Source organism: Oryctolagus cuniculus, chromosome X (genome assembly GCF_051225735.1).
Source record: "Oryctolagus cuniculus isolate XC-2025 breed Fujian yellow rabbit chromosome X, ASM5122573v1, whole genome shotgun sequence".
Classification (NCBI taxonomy): Eukaryota; Metazoa; Chordata; class Mammalia; order Lagomorpha; family Leporidae; genus Oryctolagus; species Oryctolagus cuniculus.
In genome coordinates this window covers 77,140,717-77,158,254 of record NC_142888.1, presented here as the reverse complement: position 1 = coordinate 77,158,254, position 17,538 = coordinate 77,140,717, and the positions used below count along the sequence as shown (strand labels likewise).

The 17,538-nt window shown below is 53.5% G+C and overlaps 1 protein-coding gene across 40 annotated transcripts in view; it reads right to left on the bottom strand.

Annotated features, from left to right (window-relative positions):
• LOC103351904 (uncharacterized) overlaps nt 1–17,538 on the bottom strand; it is a 250,964-nt gene that overhangs the window by 90,338 nt on the left and 143,088 nt on the right. For 22 of the 40 annotated variants that reach the window (XM_089323984.1, XM_089323983.1, XM_089323990.1 and 19 more), the window contains one exon: nt 6,178–6,254. The exons of 6 other annotated variants lie outside the window; for them this stretch is intronic. In XM_089323984.1, coding sequence (XP_089180110.1) covers nt 6,178–6,254 — 77 coding nt within the window. Of the gene's footprint in view, nt 1–3,740; nt 3,829–6,177; nt 6,255–17,538 lie in introns of those variants that run through there. 12 more of the 40 variants (XM_089324012.1, XM_089324013.1, XM_089323999.1 and 9 more) reach the window with 3 other exon arrangements.

Genomic DNA, 17,538 nt, shown 5'->3' with positions numbered 1-17,538 from the left:
AGGTTCTGAGGAAGGGAAATGGATCAGTTCTAACTGCCATAAGCAGATTGTGAAACTGGCAAACTTCTGTGTTCTTGTAGGAGGAGGCAGGTTCAAGGTTGAAGGAACCTTCTTGAGCCCCAGAGGTCATCTAAAACAGTGACCCCCATGCACCAAGGCAGCGGGACAGAATCCGGATCCAGACCAAGCCTAGGTCTTTGCAGAGACTTCTGCAAGCCCCACCCAGACATGGCCACTAATTGGATCCCGAGTTATGCTATCTGCTCCAAGCTGCACACACACACCGGAACTCGGTCCCCTGGCCTTGCCTATGTTCTGGGCCACCATAACCCACTGGACATGGTAGCCCAGCTGGACCCGGATCCAAGGGCTCTGAGCCCTCACAGGGGGAAGCCTTGGGACCCACCTACACCCTCCCTTTTCTGCCAAGCCAGTCCCACACAGGCACACAGCTGCAAGTGCTGTCGGGTTGCATAAACTGCTTCCTCTCCATGGCAGTATTATAGCACAAGTGCCACCTGCCCTACCCCAAAATGAGTCTATCCTCCGCCCTTCAAACAGCTACAAAATGCCCAGAGCTGTTCAGCAGGAATCCAAAATGGCTGCTGCCCAGCATGACCACTCTTCCTGGCTGAGGGAGCAGGAGGAGCCAACACACAGCACTGGGTACTGCACTGACCCTGGTGGCTGTACACTGCTGGGGGCTGCACGTGTGACAAGCGCACAAGGGACGTCTACATGGACACCCCAGCTGTAGTGGGGACCTGCACCTAGTCGGGCCACAACACCTGCACTGCACTTGGCTTCAGCCCTCGGGGATCCATGCAAAGGCCCCACAGGCTAGGACACCTGATCACCCAGCCTAGGCCTCTGCTCCCCTACTGGTGGGACAGACGGCTCTGAGGAGAGGCCTCTGCCAGAGTCCCTACCCCTGAGCCAGTGCTACTGTCCAGAAAGGGGCTGGAGGAAGTCGTCACACTCATCCAGGTAAGCACACCTTGACAGAGGGTTCTGCTGGTCCCTAAAATGCATGATTGCACCGAGATGCAAATGTTGATACTTTATCCTAACACAGAGGCAGCCTAGCTCTCTGCAGGGCCCTAGTGCTGGCTGAACCCATACAGCCTTGCTCAACTTTCCTCAAGCCTTCTGGACATGTTGAAGCTGGGCAAACCTGACCGTGGCCCTCCCTGGGACCCTGGCTTGATTTCATTCCCTCTTACTCCCAACTATGGCTAGGTAGCTGTTTCAAGGAGCCCAGGAAATTCTCCCCATGAAGCTGTCCCAAGAATGTACACATATAGGCCAGTGCCCTGTCTCACTTGGCTAATCCTCCGCCAGCGGCGCCAGCACCCCAGGTTCTAGTCCTGGTTGCTCATCTTCCAGTCCAGCTCTCTGCTGTGGCCTGGGAAGGCAGTGGAGGATGGCCCAAGTGCTTGGACCCTGTACCCGCATGGGAGACCAGGAAAGGCACCTGGCTCCTGGCTTCGGATCGGTGTAGCGCCGGCCGTAGCGGCCATTTGGGCGGTGAACCAACGGAAAAAGGAAGACCTTTCTCTCTGTGTCTCTCTCTCTCTAACTCTGCTTGTCAAAAAAACGAAGGAGCCTCTGGGCTCTTCCTGGGTTGGGGGTCATGAAGAGAGAGTGAGGAGCTGAGGGAATAGTAGTCAGAAAGTGGAGAGGTCATTCTATCAGATTCACCTTCCCCAGACAGGCAGGATGCTAGGGAAGATGACTGCACCCAGGCAGGTGTGGCTGCTTCCACAATGGTGCAGAGGACTGCGGAGTGCTCATGCTGATAATTTGGATCAAAACACATACAAATATCTATAGAAACACAGATTCTGCTTCTTGTCTTTCCACTGACAATTATAATCCCAGAGAGAGCATTCATCAAGGGACAGCAACCACCCTGGTACTCATCACTGGACACCTTCCTTCTTGGGTTCCTGTGTGTGGAGGACTCCATTATTTTTTTCAGCCACAAAAGGCGGAGGGAGAGAAGGGGAAGTCGGGACAGGCCCATTTCTGGAGCAGCAGCGCCATCCAGCGGAAGCTGTTTCAGAATGGCATACAGTCCATCCAGCACATCCCACGAGGAAGGCCCGGAACTCAGGGAGAGTGAGTTCAGTGCCCAGAGCCGGCACCAGCAAGGCTGGTGTGGAAAGTTGAGTGTAGGACTACCCACCCAGGGATCCAGAGAGGCCCTGTCTGCCAGGCTACAGAAGTCATGTGGGACAGTCCTCAGGGGCCGCCATGTTGCACAGCCTGAAGCTGAAGCATCCCAGGGCACTGTGTCTCTGCACAGGAGGGGAGGCAGCACTTCCTGACTCTCCCCACCAGGTCACAGCAGGGAGCCTGAGCAGCTCTGCCCCCCCCACACCCTCCCCCCCAGCAAGGCACTGTGTGAGTTTCTCTCCCTGTGCTCCACACCCTGCAGGTCTCACAGGAGCCCACAGCCTCTCCTCAGACAAAATGGCCGAGGCTTCTACAAGCCCCGCCCAGACATGGCGGCCACCAGTCTCCGGACTCTTCCAGGCTCGGACACAGAGGCTACAAGTCCCGGAGCTCAGCCCCTGCCACTGCCTGTTCCTGGCTTCCAGAGCCCTCCCGGTTCTGGGATTCCAGCTGGCCAGAGCTTGCAAGGGGGCCCCAGGAAGGGCACACACTCTCACTTCCATGCCAAGCCAGTCAGGCGCACGCTCACAGCCACCACTGGCGGCATCTGCAACGAATTCCTCTTGATGGCAGTATTGCACCACAAATGCAATTTGCCCTGTTCCTGCCAGTGCTCCCTCCTCCCTGTGCGCAGGAAAAAACACCCCGTGCAGTCCAAGGAGTGCACAGCATGGCTGCCCAGTTGAGGGGGTCACAGGAGGAGCTAGGGCAATGCACTGGGTGCTAAACAGACACAGAGCCCATGCAGCTTGGCCTCAGCACCCAGTGCTGGGCTGCCCTAGGGACCAATGTTCACTGGATGCTCCTTAGAACAACCCCCGTGGGTGTAGGGCACTAGAACCTAGCCAGGCCACACTGTCTGTACCGCAGTGGCTTAAGCCCTCGGGGATCCAATGGGCTCTGACCCATTCCCATTCTGAAAAGCGGCGGGCCGGACACTCTCACTGAACCTTGCCACACAGACTTGCTCAGGAAGTCCAGGGCAGCCAGATAATCTGAATCAGTCATTGACAAGTCATATTCTCATGATGTTTCACACAGGAAGACTTAAAGGGTCTGTAGCCAGAGGTAGTGGGAAGGAAGGGAGGGAAGGGTTACAGCCATCCCAGGAACACAGGCCTCAGTACCTCTGTACACTCACAGGGCTCTCCCCTGGTCTGCAGGCAATGAGGGTCCCACACTCAGGATAGAAGTTGAGGGCCACAGCAAACACAGCGACTCTCTGTGCACCTGACCCAGGGTCACTGAGAACTCCTTACATTGGCAGAAGGAAATACATATTGCTGTTGACTAACAAATTAGGGGGAATCTCTATCCACAGTGCATCATTCATACTACTGTCCCAATGGAACAAGAAGGGTATACATATGCATATATGGACCTCATAAGGTGGGCGTGGCAAAGTACCTTTGAAGGCAGCCAGCCCAAACGTGATGGCAAGGGCGACAGGGCTCATTGCCGAAGACAGCTGGAAGGTCTTGGAGCAAAGGGCTCGGACCAAGCGCTCAGTTCACCCTGCGACGCTTATGATTGCAGTCAACAATTTGAAATGGCCAGCTCACCTGAGGCAGTCACCTCTCCACCTGCTTTCTTAAGGTCCGGCTCAGTTTATGAACCTCTTATAATCTTCCAAGACCTGGTAATGAAACACTATGGGATAAATTGGATCATTATTACAAAATTGTCAAGTCAACATTGCTGCTGAATCTTAGTCTGGCCACAGGTTTCTTTCCCACTAAAACCTGCAGGGGTGATCACATGGCCAAACCCACGACAGCCTGTACTGTGCTGCTGGGCGGCCTGGGGTTCGGCTCTTCCATACAGGAGCACTGATCATGACAAGGGAAGGACCCATGAGCTGGAGCATTCGGCTATAAAATGTACGAGAGAAATTCTCTACTGCTATATGCGTCAGGCCAATAAGGTCCAGCAGTTTAAGCAGGATCCACGCCCAACAACGTGTCTTCACTCTCCTTTCAATGTGCATACAGGAGATGAATCGCTGTCTTATGAGGAATATGGTCTTCTTTAGATAAATGCAGTGTCCCTCTATCTCCTTTACCTCGTGGAAATGATTTCCTCAGGACTCCAGATTATCTCTAACACTGACGAGAGGAGGAGATTTGGACATACAAAGAGCTGAAAAGTCAGGAGCAGCACTTGGACAGAGTGGGACTGTTACGTAGGAAGTCAGATATGAGCTTATGTGTGTGTGACAAAGGCTAAAGAAAAGACATCTATGTCCAGCATCTACATTTGCATCTCACAGTCATGCCGATAACTTTTCAGGGGCAGCAAAGTGCTCGCATCTTCCTCTGCCCCTCCTACCCTATAACCTGCCAGGTGGAGTTCCCAGCCCCTTCTGTCTGACAATCTTCCACAATCTCCCAGAAGCAGCCCAGTATCAGCACTTCAAATACGCTGCTCCGGATCTTGGATGCTGGGTTAGGACGGCGCCAGCTAGGCTTCCTCCTGTCCGACACCTGAAGAGGAAAACTCAGGAGCTTCTTAATATTTACATCCATAAAATCCTTTGTTTCAGGAGGAGATGAGTGAAGACAAAGACCCATCTCCTGAAAAACCCCTGGCCTCAACTGGACTGCACACTCAGCCCTCTGCCTCTATGCTGAGTCGGCTGCCTGCCTGCCTGCCTGCCTCCCCAGGTGTAATCTCTCCACTCAACCATGTAACCTTGCTCCTTCCCTCAGTCCCAGTGAGTGGGCACTCTCTCTCAGGTTCTGTCTGGAGAAGTGCCCACCCGTTCTTACGGATGTCCTTTCCCTACTAAACTTTGCTACTTTCCACTACTCTGCCTCACGCCTGAATTCTTTGTTGCACGAAGACAAGAACCCTGCCATTCACCGGTAACAGGACAACCATGAGAAAAGAGTCACAACAGAAAGATTTCTGCAAGCCAAGAAGCAACAACTTAGAAGAAACTAAACCTGCTAACACCTTGAACTTGGGCTTCTGACTGAACTTCGGCTTCAGAACTTGAGAAAATAAATTCCTCTGTTTATGGCACCCAATCTGGTTACATACGACATCCCTATCAAACTAATGCAGTTGCTAAATCTGACTTAGGAACAAATAGAAAAAGGGAGGGCCAGCACTGTGGCATAGTGAGTACAGCTACCACCTGCAGTGCCAGCGTCCCATATAGGTGCTGGTTCAAGTCCTGGCTGCTCCATTTCCAATACAGCTCTCTGCTATGGCCTGGGAAAGCAGTGGAAGATGCCCCAGGCAAAAGAAACAGAGAAATGACACAGACCTAGAACAGTGTTTCTCAACCTTTTTGTTGTTGTTGTTGCCCCCAAGTAGGGGGAAACTATCGAATTAAAATTCTCCTAGAGGTAGGAAATTATATGTTAAGGAGTAAGATTTTCTTTAATAGATTTGAGCCTTAGGGTTTCTGTATGATATTGTGATGTCTAAGAATTTTTTACTCTACCTCTCCAAGAACCAATTCTATTATTTGAGGAATGCATGATTTGTAGAAAGTATATCCGTGCTTTTAAACGTATGGTAATAAATCTAAAGGATATCCAGATGGAACGTGTTCTAGGGAAAACAGAAGTTATTGTTATCCACTGAATTGCATCCCCTCCCACCAAAAAATTTTATATTGTTAAACTCCCAGTCCTTTTTATTAGTACATAGATTATATCTGAAAATGTATTACAGTTCATGAAAGATTAAAAAAAAGTATCTTTTCAGGCAGGTGAGAATGAATGAGTGAAGGGGTGGTTGTCTAATGGGGCACAGCCACGACTGCATGTGGAGATAACTGGAGCTATAGCAAAACCACGGGTCCTGGACGGAGGCACCTCCATGTGCGAATGGACTCTGCACTGCTCCATACAATACAGACAAAACCTGGGACTCTATAGGGGTGATGACATTGGACCCAAGGAAGTGAGGCAGGGCATCGTCCTCTCTGTCCTCCCATCTGATGTGAGCCCTACGCTTCCGCTGCCCCCACAATGCCCTGCTTCTTACCCAGGCCAGCTCCTGTGTCTTTGGGCAGGATGAGATGCCGGTTTGGGAAGCCTCCACTGTCCTCTCTCTGGGATGGGCTGAAAAAGGACAAAAGAGAAAAAATAATGAGACACCTGGGGGCCTTGCCATACTAGAAACTTAGTGGGACACAGGCCACTGCACTTGGCTTAGAAGGACACCCACTGTCGCCAGTGCCGCGGCTCACTAGGCTTATCCTCCGCCTTGCGGCGCCAGCACACGGGGTTCTAGTCCCGGTCGGGGCGCCGGATTCTGTCCCGGTTGCCCCTCTTCCAGGCTAGCTCTCCGCTGTGGCCAGGGAGTGCAGTGGAGGATGGCCCAAGTACTTGGGCCCTGCACCCCATGGGAGACCCAGGATAAGTATGTGGCTCCAGCCATCGGATCAGCGCAGTGCGCTGGCCGCAGCATGCCGGCCGCGGCGGCCACTGGAGGGTGAACCAACGGCAAAGGAAGACCTTTCTCTCTGTCTCTCTCTCTCACTGTCCACTCTGCCTGTCAAAAAAAAAAAAAAAAAAAAAAAAAGGAAGGACACCCACTGTCAGGCAACTGAACAACTTTGAGAGCTCTTGAGCAGTTTGCATTAACACAGCTACTATTACCGGAAAACAGTGGGGTTGCATGTGACAGAGAAGGTGTCTATACTCTCTCACTCAGGACTTGCAGCACCAAGGCCCCAGTTCTAAGGACAGGAAGGAACCAGCACCATCACAGTCAAAGCCTGGGACTGGGGACCAGCCTAAAGACTGGTAAATCATCCCTGACCCAGGGATTGAGAAACAGGCCTGGCAGCCCTGAATCTCTTAACCCACAGAATACTACATGGCAAATCGATGAACCTCAACAGTGAGAAATCAATGGGGACAGACAGGTTTTCAGCACTGTATCGAGACTGTGACAGAGGAATTGGTGGATCGGTCTAGAGACATCTTAATAGACTCCTAAGAGAAGCTGACAAGGACAAGGCCTTTACCATGAATTAGCTGGCAAAGAGCATGACCTACCTTAGAGGTTCTGCTCACTTGCCCCTGGGAGACACCAAGTCTCCAAAGAAGGGCTGTGTCCCCAGAGGAATGCACCAGGTTCCTGGGCTTAACAGACACAACAGAGAGGTGCTAGAAATGAAAAAGACCAGTGAGGTGTCTGCCCTGGGAGCACAGAGGGAATCCTGGTCTAGTGGAGGTGGGGTGCTACACCCAACCCTGCAGGGCTTATGCAGCATCTGCTGACATCTTGATTGCCAGGGCCCTAGTGTGAGATCTGCAGAGCCAGGGACCTCAGACACAAAGGTGATTCTAGATTCTTGGGTTCCATTATGTGGAGGACACCATTATTTTTTTCAGCCACAAAAGGTGGAGGGAGAGATGGGGAAGATGGGATGGTTCCATTTCTGGAGCAGCACCGCCATCCAGCGGAAGTTGTTTCAGAATGAACTGTGTCCATCCAGTATGTCCCACGGGGAAGGCTGGCAAGTGAGAGGGAGAGTTCAGTGTCCACAGCAGGCACCAGCAAGGTTGGTGTGGAAAGTTGAATGCTGGGTTCCCCCACCCAGGGATCCTGAGAGGCCCGGACTGCAAGGCCGCAGAATCGGTGGGGCCGGTGCTCAGGGGCTGCCATGTTGCACAGCCTGCTCCTGAAGCATCTCAGGGCACTGTGTGTCTGCACAGGAGACTGATGACCACCGTTCCCCGCTGGACTGCATCTGTGCTCCTGCGGGGACTGGGGTCCTCCTGGGATGGCCGCCATGCTGATCAGGTCACCTATGAGGGGACAGAGATAAGAAACTGCTCCACTCCCTATTGGTGCTCATGAACCACCATTCCCTCAACAAGCCCCGGCGATCCTACCCAGGCAGTTCCTGGACCACTGGGAGTTTTCAGACACTTCAGAACAGAAAGTGTTGCACCCACTTCACACCTAAGAAAACAGGGACCAAATGCCCAAAGCTCCTGCTCAGGACAAAATTGCTGACGCTTCCACAAGCCCCGCCCAGACATGGCGGCCACAGGGCTCCTGGCTATGTCAGGCTAGGACACAGCGGCCGCAGTTTCCGGAGCTCAGACACCCTGCCACTGCCTGTGTTCGGAAACTCCAGATTGCACTCACTGCAAGGAACCGAGCTGTCCCGGGCCTCCACGGGTTCGGCACACGCCTGCACCCTCATGTCCCTGGGAAGCAAGTTCTGCGCAGGCGCTCAGCCGCCAGCCTGGCAGTTTCTGCAAGTGAATTCCTCTTGATGGCAGTATTGCACCACAAATGCCATCTACCCTGTACCCGCGGGTTCTCCCTCCTCCCTTCGTGAAGGGAAAAAACGGCGCTGTCCAGTGGGTGCCTGCATGGCTGCAATCCACCTGGGCTACTCTGCCTGGGTCTGATGGGAGCAGGGGCAGCTAAGGCAATGCACTGGGTGCTGAACCCATCTGGTGCCCAGGCAGCCTGGCCTTAGCAAGCAATTCTTAGGTTGTCCTCAGGACCACCACTCGATGGATACTCCTAAGGGTAACATCAGCGGGCGTAGGCACAACGCCAGGCCAGGCTGCACTGACCCCACACAAATGGCTTCAGGCCTCTGGGATCAAGGCATAGGACCAGGCGCTTTGACACAATCCTATACTGACAACAGTGGGATTCAGATCTTGTAACACAGCCCTGCCAGGACAGCTTTCCCAGGAGGTCTAGGACAGGCAGATACACTGAGCCAGTCACTGATGAGTCCTTTTGACATAATGTCTCCTCCAGGCACACTTAAAGGGTCTGTACCCAGAGGTACTGGGAAGGAAGAGAGGGAAGGGTTACAGCCTCCCCAGGACCACAGGCCTCAGTACCTCTCTACTCTCACAGGGCTCTCCTCTGCTCTGGACAATCAGGGTCCCACACTTGGGTCAGTGAGGACTGGAGCCACGAATCACAGCAAACATACCTACTCTCCTTCTCCTGACCAAGGATCACTGCTTGAGAACTCCCAGGTTTGCAGAAGGAAACACATACTAGTGATAACTCATGATTTAGGAGGAATCTCCATCCACAGCGCATCACTCAGGAAGAAGTGGGGATGGAGAAGGAACAGGAATAAGTATGCATACACAGACACGGTTAAAGTGGGTGTCAGTGTCTTTAGAGGCAAGTCGGAATGAATGAATGAAAGGGTGGTTGTGTTATCGGGACACAGCCACAGTTGCACATAGAGCTATCTGGGAAATAATGCAAATCCACGGGTACCGCACACGGTCTCCTCCATGTGCTAAACACCCTGCACTCCTCCACACCAAGGAGATGCAACCTGGTCCTAGTTCTTACAGAAGCTGAAACAACATGGGTCAACCTCCCCTAACCCTTGTAGAAAGGTCCCAGTCTGCTGAACCTGTCCTTGGTCCTGCTTGGACCCTGAATTAATTCTACTCCCACACATGGCTAGGTTGGATGTCTAAGAATACCAATTTGATGACAGGTAAACACCACAGTCGTCATGGACAAAAATGCATGCAACTACCAACAAGGATTCTGCAGTACTACACAATCCTCTTATTCCTCCTCTCCATTTCCTAGTATCCAAGGATCAACATGTGTCCACTTAGATGCAGTCTGAAACCGGGTGTCCTAGCTCTGACAACTGGCTCTCCGTGCTGAAAGGGTTTCCCATGAATGGAGGCCCTAGGCCTAAGGCCTAGGACTCAAATAAATTGTCTCCATGAAGCCATGCTAAGAATGTACAATTGCAAACACAGCTGGTATCTTTAACTCTGCACAAAGAAGAAAGCCCAGGAAATAGTACCACTAGAAATACAGGTGGGCCCAGACCACCTACCTCCCCTCTGGGAACTCTCTAACCTGAGCGGTCTCCTAGTTCCTGGGAGGTCAGCCTGAACACCAGGTCTCCAATGGTCAGACACAAAGATGGGAAGTGCAATACCACCACCTCAAAGACACTGGAAGACTGGAGGATTGAGGATCCTTGACACTAAGACAGCAGGGCTCGAACACCTGGCTCCTCTCCAGGGCTGTTCCCTGGTCTTCCGATAAAAAGATTCCCACAAAATGGGCATTCAGGAGGTGACCTAAGTGCTACAACCAAGACACACCTCCCCTCCTAGCAGCTGACTCAGGTTCCCCGTTGTTGTCCAATGCCCATCAGTGAGCTGCCAGAGAAAATACATAGACATGATCCCAGTAATGGAAGGATCATTTTCAACAGTGTCCACCCCAACATGGATTTGGGAAACAATGAAAGTACGACAAGGCATAGAACCAAATATAGAGAAAGTATTAAATATGCAAGAACATGCATGACAACCCGAACAACGCTTTATAACCTCTAGGGCTGCTCCCTAGACTTTAAAATGTCCAAGGTTTTGGCTAGAGAGGGGCCTCCTGGCTCCCCTGGGTTGATCGTGATGAAGAGAGAGAGAGAGAGGAGCTGAGGGAAAAGTAGTCAGAAGCTGGAGAGGCCATTCTATCAGAGGCGCTGATCCACCTGCCCCAGACATGCAGGATGCTAGGGAAGACCACTGCACCCAGGCAGCTGTGGCTGCTTCCCCAGTGTGATCAGGACACTGGGCAGAGGTCATGGTGACATTCTGATCAGAACACACATGGCAATGAAGTATCTACAGATACACAGGTGATTTCTAGTCTTCCCACTGAAAATTACAGTCTGAGAGACAGCATTCAAATGGGATGGCAACTCTGCAGCTACCCCAACATTGGAAATATTCATTCTTGGGTTCCTGTATTTGGAATATGCCATATTTTTTTCAGCCACTAAAGGTGGAGGGAGAGCTGGGAAAGGGGGTGCTTCCGTTTCTGGAGCAGCAGCGCCATCCAGCGGAAGCTGTTTCAGAATGAACTGTGTCCTCCAGCACATCCCACAGGGAAGGCTGGCAAGTGAGGGGAGAGAGTTCAGTGCCCAGATCAGGAACCAGCGAGGTTGGTGTGGAAAGCTGAGTGCCAGGTTCTCCCACCCAGGGATCCTGAGAGGCCCGGACTGCAAGGCTGCAGAAGCGGTGGGGCCGGTGCTCAGGGGCCGCCATGGTGCACAGCCTGCAGCTGGAGCATCTCAGGGCACTGTGTCTCTGCACAGGAGGGGAGGCAGCACTTCCTGACTCTCCCACCAGGTCACAGCAGGGAGCCTGAGCAGCTCTGCTCCCCTGCACTGGGTGAGCTTTACTCTCCCTGCCCTCCACACCCTGCAGGTCTCAGGGGCACAGCAGATTCCTGCTCGCTGAGGTCACAGCTCCCTCAGCACAGGCGACACCTGACTGGCACTGAGGAGGAGCCCGCACACCTGTCACACTGATGACCGCCGTTCCCCGCTGGCCTGCATCTGTGCTCCTGCGGGGACTGGGTCCTCCTGGGATGTGGTTGGTAGGCTGAATAGATTACATCTGAAGCGACGAGGAGGGAAATTGCTCCAGTCCCTTTGGTGCTCATGCACACACTTTTCCTCAACAAGCCCCCGTGTTCCTCCACCAGGCAGTTCCTGCGACACTGGGAGTCTCCAGACAATTCAGCATAGAAAGTATGGCAACCTACTTCACCCTTAAGACAAGAGGAGGGACCAAAATGCTCACAGCTCCTGCTCTGACAAAATGGCTGAGGCTTCCACAAACCCCGCCAAGACATGGCTGCCACCAGGCTCCAGACTCTTCCAGGCTAGGACACAGTGGCCACATGTGCCGGAGCTCAGCCGCTGTCACTGCTTGTGTCCAGAGCCTCCAGAGCCCACTCCTCTCAGGAAACCGAGCTGCCCCGCCTTGACTCCAACGGCTTTGAGCCCCCTGAGGAAATGTCCTCAGCACCCGCCTGCACCCTCACGTCCCTGGGAAGCCAGTTCTGCGCAGGCGCTCAGCCGCCAGCCTGGCAGTTTCTACAACTGAATTCCTCTTGATGGCAATATTGCACTACAAATGCCATCTGCCCTGTACCCACGGATCCTCCCTCCTCCCTTCGTGAAGGGAAAAAATGGCGCTGTCCAGTGGGTGCCCAGCCTTGCTGCAATCCACATAGCTACTCTGCCTGGGTTTGAGGGGAGTACCAGGAGCTAAGGCAATGCACTGGGTGCTGAACCCATCTGGTGCCCTGGCAGCCTGGCCTCAGCAAGAAATTCCTGGGCTGCCCTCGAGACCAACAGTCAATGGGCACTCCTTAGGGCAACACCAGCGGGGACAGGCACAACGCCTAGCCAGGCTACACTGTCAGCACCACAAATGGCTTTAGCCCTCTAGAATGAAGGCTTTGGACCAGGGGCTCTGACCCAATCCTATCCAACAACAGTGGGACTCAGACACTGTCACACAGCCCTGCCACGTCTGCTTGCCCAGGCGGTCCAGGACAGGCAGATACACTGACCCAGTCACTGATGAGTCATTTTGACATGAAGTCTCCTCCAGGCAGACCTAAAGCGTCTATACCCAGAGGTACTGGGAAGGAAGAGAGGGAAGGGTTACAGCCACTTGTGGACCACTGGCCTTAGTACTCTCTATTCTTATAGGGCTCTCCCTGCTCCTGTGGGCAATGAGGGTCCCACACTAATGCCACTCAGGAGGGCAGACAGGGTCCACAGCAAACACAAAAGCTCTCCGTTCTCCTGACCCAGGGTCACTGCCTGAGAACTCCCTATATTGGCAGAAGGAAACACATACTGGTGCTGACTCAGGAATTAGGAGGAATCTCTATCCACAGTGCATCAATCAGACAATTCAGGGAATGGAACAGGAAGGGGAATAACTATGCATGTATAGACAGGTTAAGGTGGGTGTGAGGAGTGTCTTTAAAGGCAAGTGAGAATGAAATGAGTGAAGGTTGGTTCTTTAATGAGGGCACAGCTGTACTTCCACATGAAGCTACGTGGAACAAAAGACCCCCCCTCTATCAAATTATCCTCAGAATGTACTTGAAGGCATGCAAACACAGCTGTTCACCACTGGACTTAGATGAGACCATGGGAAATACCCAAGTGGGGGCACACAGGAACCTAGACCACATTCTTCCAACTGTGGGACCCTCTTGCAAGGGCATTCTCACAAGCTGCTAAATGCTAGCCACCAGGCCTAAACCAGTCAGACACACAGAGGGAAGATGCACAGGCACCAGCTCAGGTCACAGAGGGAGCCCGAGCAGCTCTGCTCCCCTGCACTGGGTGAGCTTTACTCTCCCTGCCCTCCACACCCTGCAGGTCTCAGGGGCACAGCAGGTTCCTGCTCGCTGATGTCACAGCTCCCTCAGCACAGGCGACACCTGACTGGCACTGAGGAGGAGCCCGCACACCTGTCACACTGATGAGCGCCGTTCCCCGCTGGACTGCATCTGTGGTCCTGCGGGGACTGGGTCCTCCTGGCAGGCAGGCACACTGAACAGTTCACCTCTTAATGGCACAGAAGAAGGAAAATGGTCCGTTCCCTACTGGTGCTCATGTAACCCCCTTTCCTCAACAAGCCCCTGTGTTCCTCCACCAGGCAGTTCCTGGGCCACTGGGAGTCTCCCAGACAATTCACCGTCAAAAGTCTGCCACCCTACTTGACTCCTGAGACAACAGGAGGGAGAAAAATGCCCACAGCACCGGCTCAGCAGAAAAATGGCGGAGGCTCCCACAAGCCCTGCCCAGAGGTGGCCACCACTAGGCTCCAGAGCTCTTCCCACCAGGTCATAGCTGCCATGAATCCCAGAGCTCAGACCCCTGTAACTGCCTGTGTCCGGGCCTTCAGAGCCCACTCGATGTGGAGACCCGAGCTGGCTGGGGCCTCCACTGATTTGAGCTCTACAGGGAACATCGTCTTCGCACCAACCTATACCCTCACTTCCCTGCCAAGCCAGACCCGCCCAGGCACATAGCCACCACCTGAGGAGATCCCCAAATGAATTCCTCTTGATGGCAATATTGCACCAGAAATACCATTCTCCTGTTCCCTCCAGTCGTCCCTCCTCCCTGCGTGGAGGAAAAAACACCCAGTGCTGTCCCAACAGATACCTAGCATGGCTGCCTGGTTCCTAGGGACCAGGAGGAGCTAGGGCAATGTACTGGGTGTTAGACATACCCGGAACCCATGCAGTCTGGTTTAAGCACGCAGTCCTGGGCTGCCCTTGAGAACTTGCTCATCGGACTCTCCTTAGGGCACCCGCCCGTGGGGGCAGGGCACCTGCACCTAGCCAGGCCCCACTGTCTGCACCACAAGTTGCTTAGGCTCTCCAGGATACAAGCAAAGATCCCACTGGCTCTCACCCAATCCCATTCTGAAAAGCGGGCGACTTTACACTGTCACTGAACCCTGCCACGCCAGCCTGCCCAGGAGGTATAGGGCAGCCAGAGAATCTGAATCAGTCATTGAGAAGTCATTTCCACATGACAGCTCATCCAGGCAGACTGAAAGGGTATGTAGTCAGAGGTACTGGGAAGGAAGAGAGGGATGAGTTACAGCCATCCCAGGACCACAGGCCTCACAAAACCTGTACTCTCACAGGGCTCCTCCCTGGTCTGTAGATCTAGAGGTCCCACACTCAGGACAGGAGACAAGGGCCACAGCAAACACACTACCTCTCCATGCGCTTGACCCAGGGTCACAGCCTGAAAACTTATATTGCCAGAAGGACACACATATTGGTGATAACTCATGAATTAGGAGGAATCTATCCATACTACATCATACAGACAATTGAACGGAATGGAACAAGAAGGGGTATACATATGCATATATAGACCTGACAACGTATAAGTGACATAGTATCTTTACAGGCAAGTGGGAGCACAGAGGGAGACATCGTTTCCCCCAGGACCCCAGTACAGCACACACTGCTGAAAGGCCTCATGCATTAGGTTCCTTTCTTAACTGGGTTCATCCACAAACGGTAGGAGGGGAGAAGATGGGGGCAGGTGGCAATAGTGGGGAAACACAGCCATGAAATATAAGTGGTCTGTGCCTTCCCCTCTCTCTGTGTAGACCCTAGTAGAATGTTTGTGATTAGGGAACAGTGGGGTGGCAGCAATCATGGTTCTTGTTGCTGGCCAGGGCCCAGCAACAGGTGCCTCCTAATGGGTCTGGATCGGGTCACCCAGGGGTGGGACCTGGGGGACAGGCAGACATGGACAGGAGGCAGAGGAGGGCAGGCCTCACTGGCCGCCATATTTGAGACAAGCAGCTGAGTTGCTGTGGACACTGGCCCTGCCGAAAAACCAGGTGAGAACTCCTGATTGTCTGGAGCTAGACCTAAAGCAGTTCAGGGTTTCAAGTCCGTTCCTGTCCCAGTTGTGTGTTACTTTCTGGCACCCTCAAAGAAAGTCTGCTCTTCATAGGCAAGTGGTCACTGCCTCTGCTGGCTCCTCCCACACTGCTAGGACCCCACCCCTAGGGGGCCCCTGTCATCCAGGCTCCTTCTATTAAGGACAACTGCAGTAGGAGCGGCTCTATGCTCCTGCTGGGACCAGGAGCTCTCGGGAGCTCACAGGGAGGCTGAATGTAAGGATCTGAGACAGGTTCTGAGGAAGGGAAATGGATCAGTTCTGCCTCTGTCATAAGCAGATTGTGCAACTGGCAAACTTCTGTGTTCTTGTAGGAGGAGGCAGGTTCAAGGTTGAAGGAACCTCTTGAGACCCAGAGGTCATCTAAAACAGTGACCCCCATGCACCAAGGCAGCGGGACAGAATCCTGATCGGGACCAAGCCTAGGTCTTTGCAGAGACTTCTGCAAGCCCCACCCAGACATGGCCACTAATTGGATCCCGAGTTCCGCTATCTGCTCCAAGCTGCACACACACACCGGAACTCGGTCCCCTGGCCTTGCCTATGTTCTGGGCCACCATAACCCACTGGACACGGTAGCCCAGCTGGACCCGGATCCAAGGGCTCTGAGCCCTCACAGGGGGAAGCCTTGGGACCCACCTACACCCTCCCTTTTCGGCCAAGCTTGTCCCACACAGGCACACAGCTGCAAGTGCTGTCGGGTTGCATAAACTGCTTCCTCTCCATGGCAGTGTTATAGCACAAGTGCCACCTGCCCTACCCCAAAATGAGTCTATCCTCCGCCCTTCAAACAGCTACAAAATGCCCAGAGCTGTTCAGCAGGAATCCAAAATGGCTGCTGCCCAGCATGACCACTCTTCCTGGCTGAGGGGAGCAGGAGGACCCAACACACAGCACTGGGTACTGCACTGACCCTGGTGGCTGTACACTGCTGGGGGCTGCACGTGTGACCAACGCACAAGGGACGCCTACATGGACACCCCAGCTATAGTAGGGACCTGCACCTAGTCGGGCCGCAACACCTGCACTGCACTTGGCTTCAGCCCTCGGGGATCCATGCAAAGGCCCCACAGGCTAGGACACCTGATCACCCAGCCTAGGCCTCTGCTCCCCTACTGGTGGGACAGACGGCTCTGAGGAGAGGCCTCTGCCAGAGTCCCTACCCCTGAGCCAGTGCTACTGTCCAGAAAGGGGCTGGAGGAAGTAGTCACACTCAGCCAGGTAAGCACACCTTGACAGAGGGTTCTGCTGGTCCCTAAACGCATGATTGTCACCGAGATGCAAATTTTGATACTTTATCCTAACGCAGAGGCAGCCTAGCTCTCTGCAGGGCCCTAGTGCTGGCTGAACCTATGCAGCCTTGGGTCAACTTTCCTCAAGCCTGCTGGACATGTGGAAGCTGGGCAAACCTGACCGTGGCCCTCCCTGGGACCCTGGCTTGATTTCATTCCCTCTCACTCCCACTATGGCCAGGTAGCTGTCTCAGGAGTACGTATCTCGGGACTGGCAAACAAGATTGTCGTGATGGAAGAAATGCAAGAGAAAATCCAGAAAGCCTTCTCCAGTACCCACACACCCTTTCATTCCTCTGCTGTTTTCCATAAAACCAAGACTCCACGTGTGTCCATTTAGATACTACCTGAAGACTCATGACCCCAGGTCTCCCAATTGACCCTCCATCCTGAGAGAACTCGCGTGAAGTGAGGTCCTAGGATTAAATCAAGGAGCCCAGGAAATTCTCCCCATGAAGCTATCCTAAGAATGTACACATATAGGCCAGTGCCCTGACTCACTTGGCTAATCCACCGCCTGTGGCGCCAGCACCCCAGGTTCTAGTCCAGGTTGCTCCTCTTCCAGTCCAGCTCTCTACTGTGGCCCAGGAGTGCAGTGCAGGATGGCCCAAGTGCTTGGACCCTGCACCCGCATGGGAGACCAGGAAAGGCACCTGGCTCCTGGCTTCGGATCGGTGTAGCGCCGGCCGTAGCGGCCATTTGGGCGGTGAACCAACGGAAAAAGGAAGACCTTTCTCTCTGTGTGTGTCTCTCTCTCTAACTCTGCTTGTCAAAAAAAAGGAGCCTCTGGGCTCTTCCTGGGTTGGGGGTCATGAAGAGAGTGAG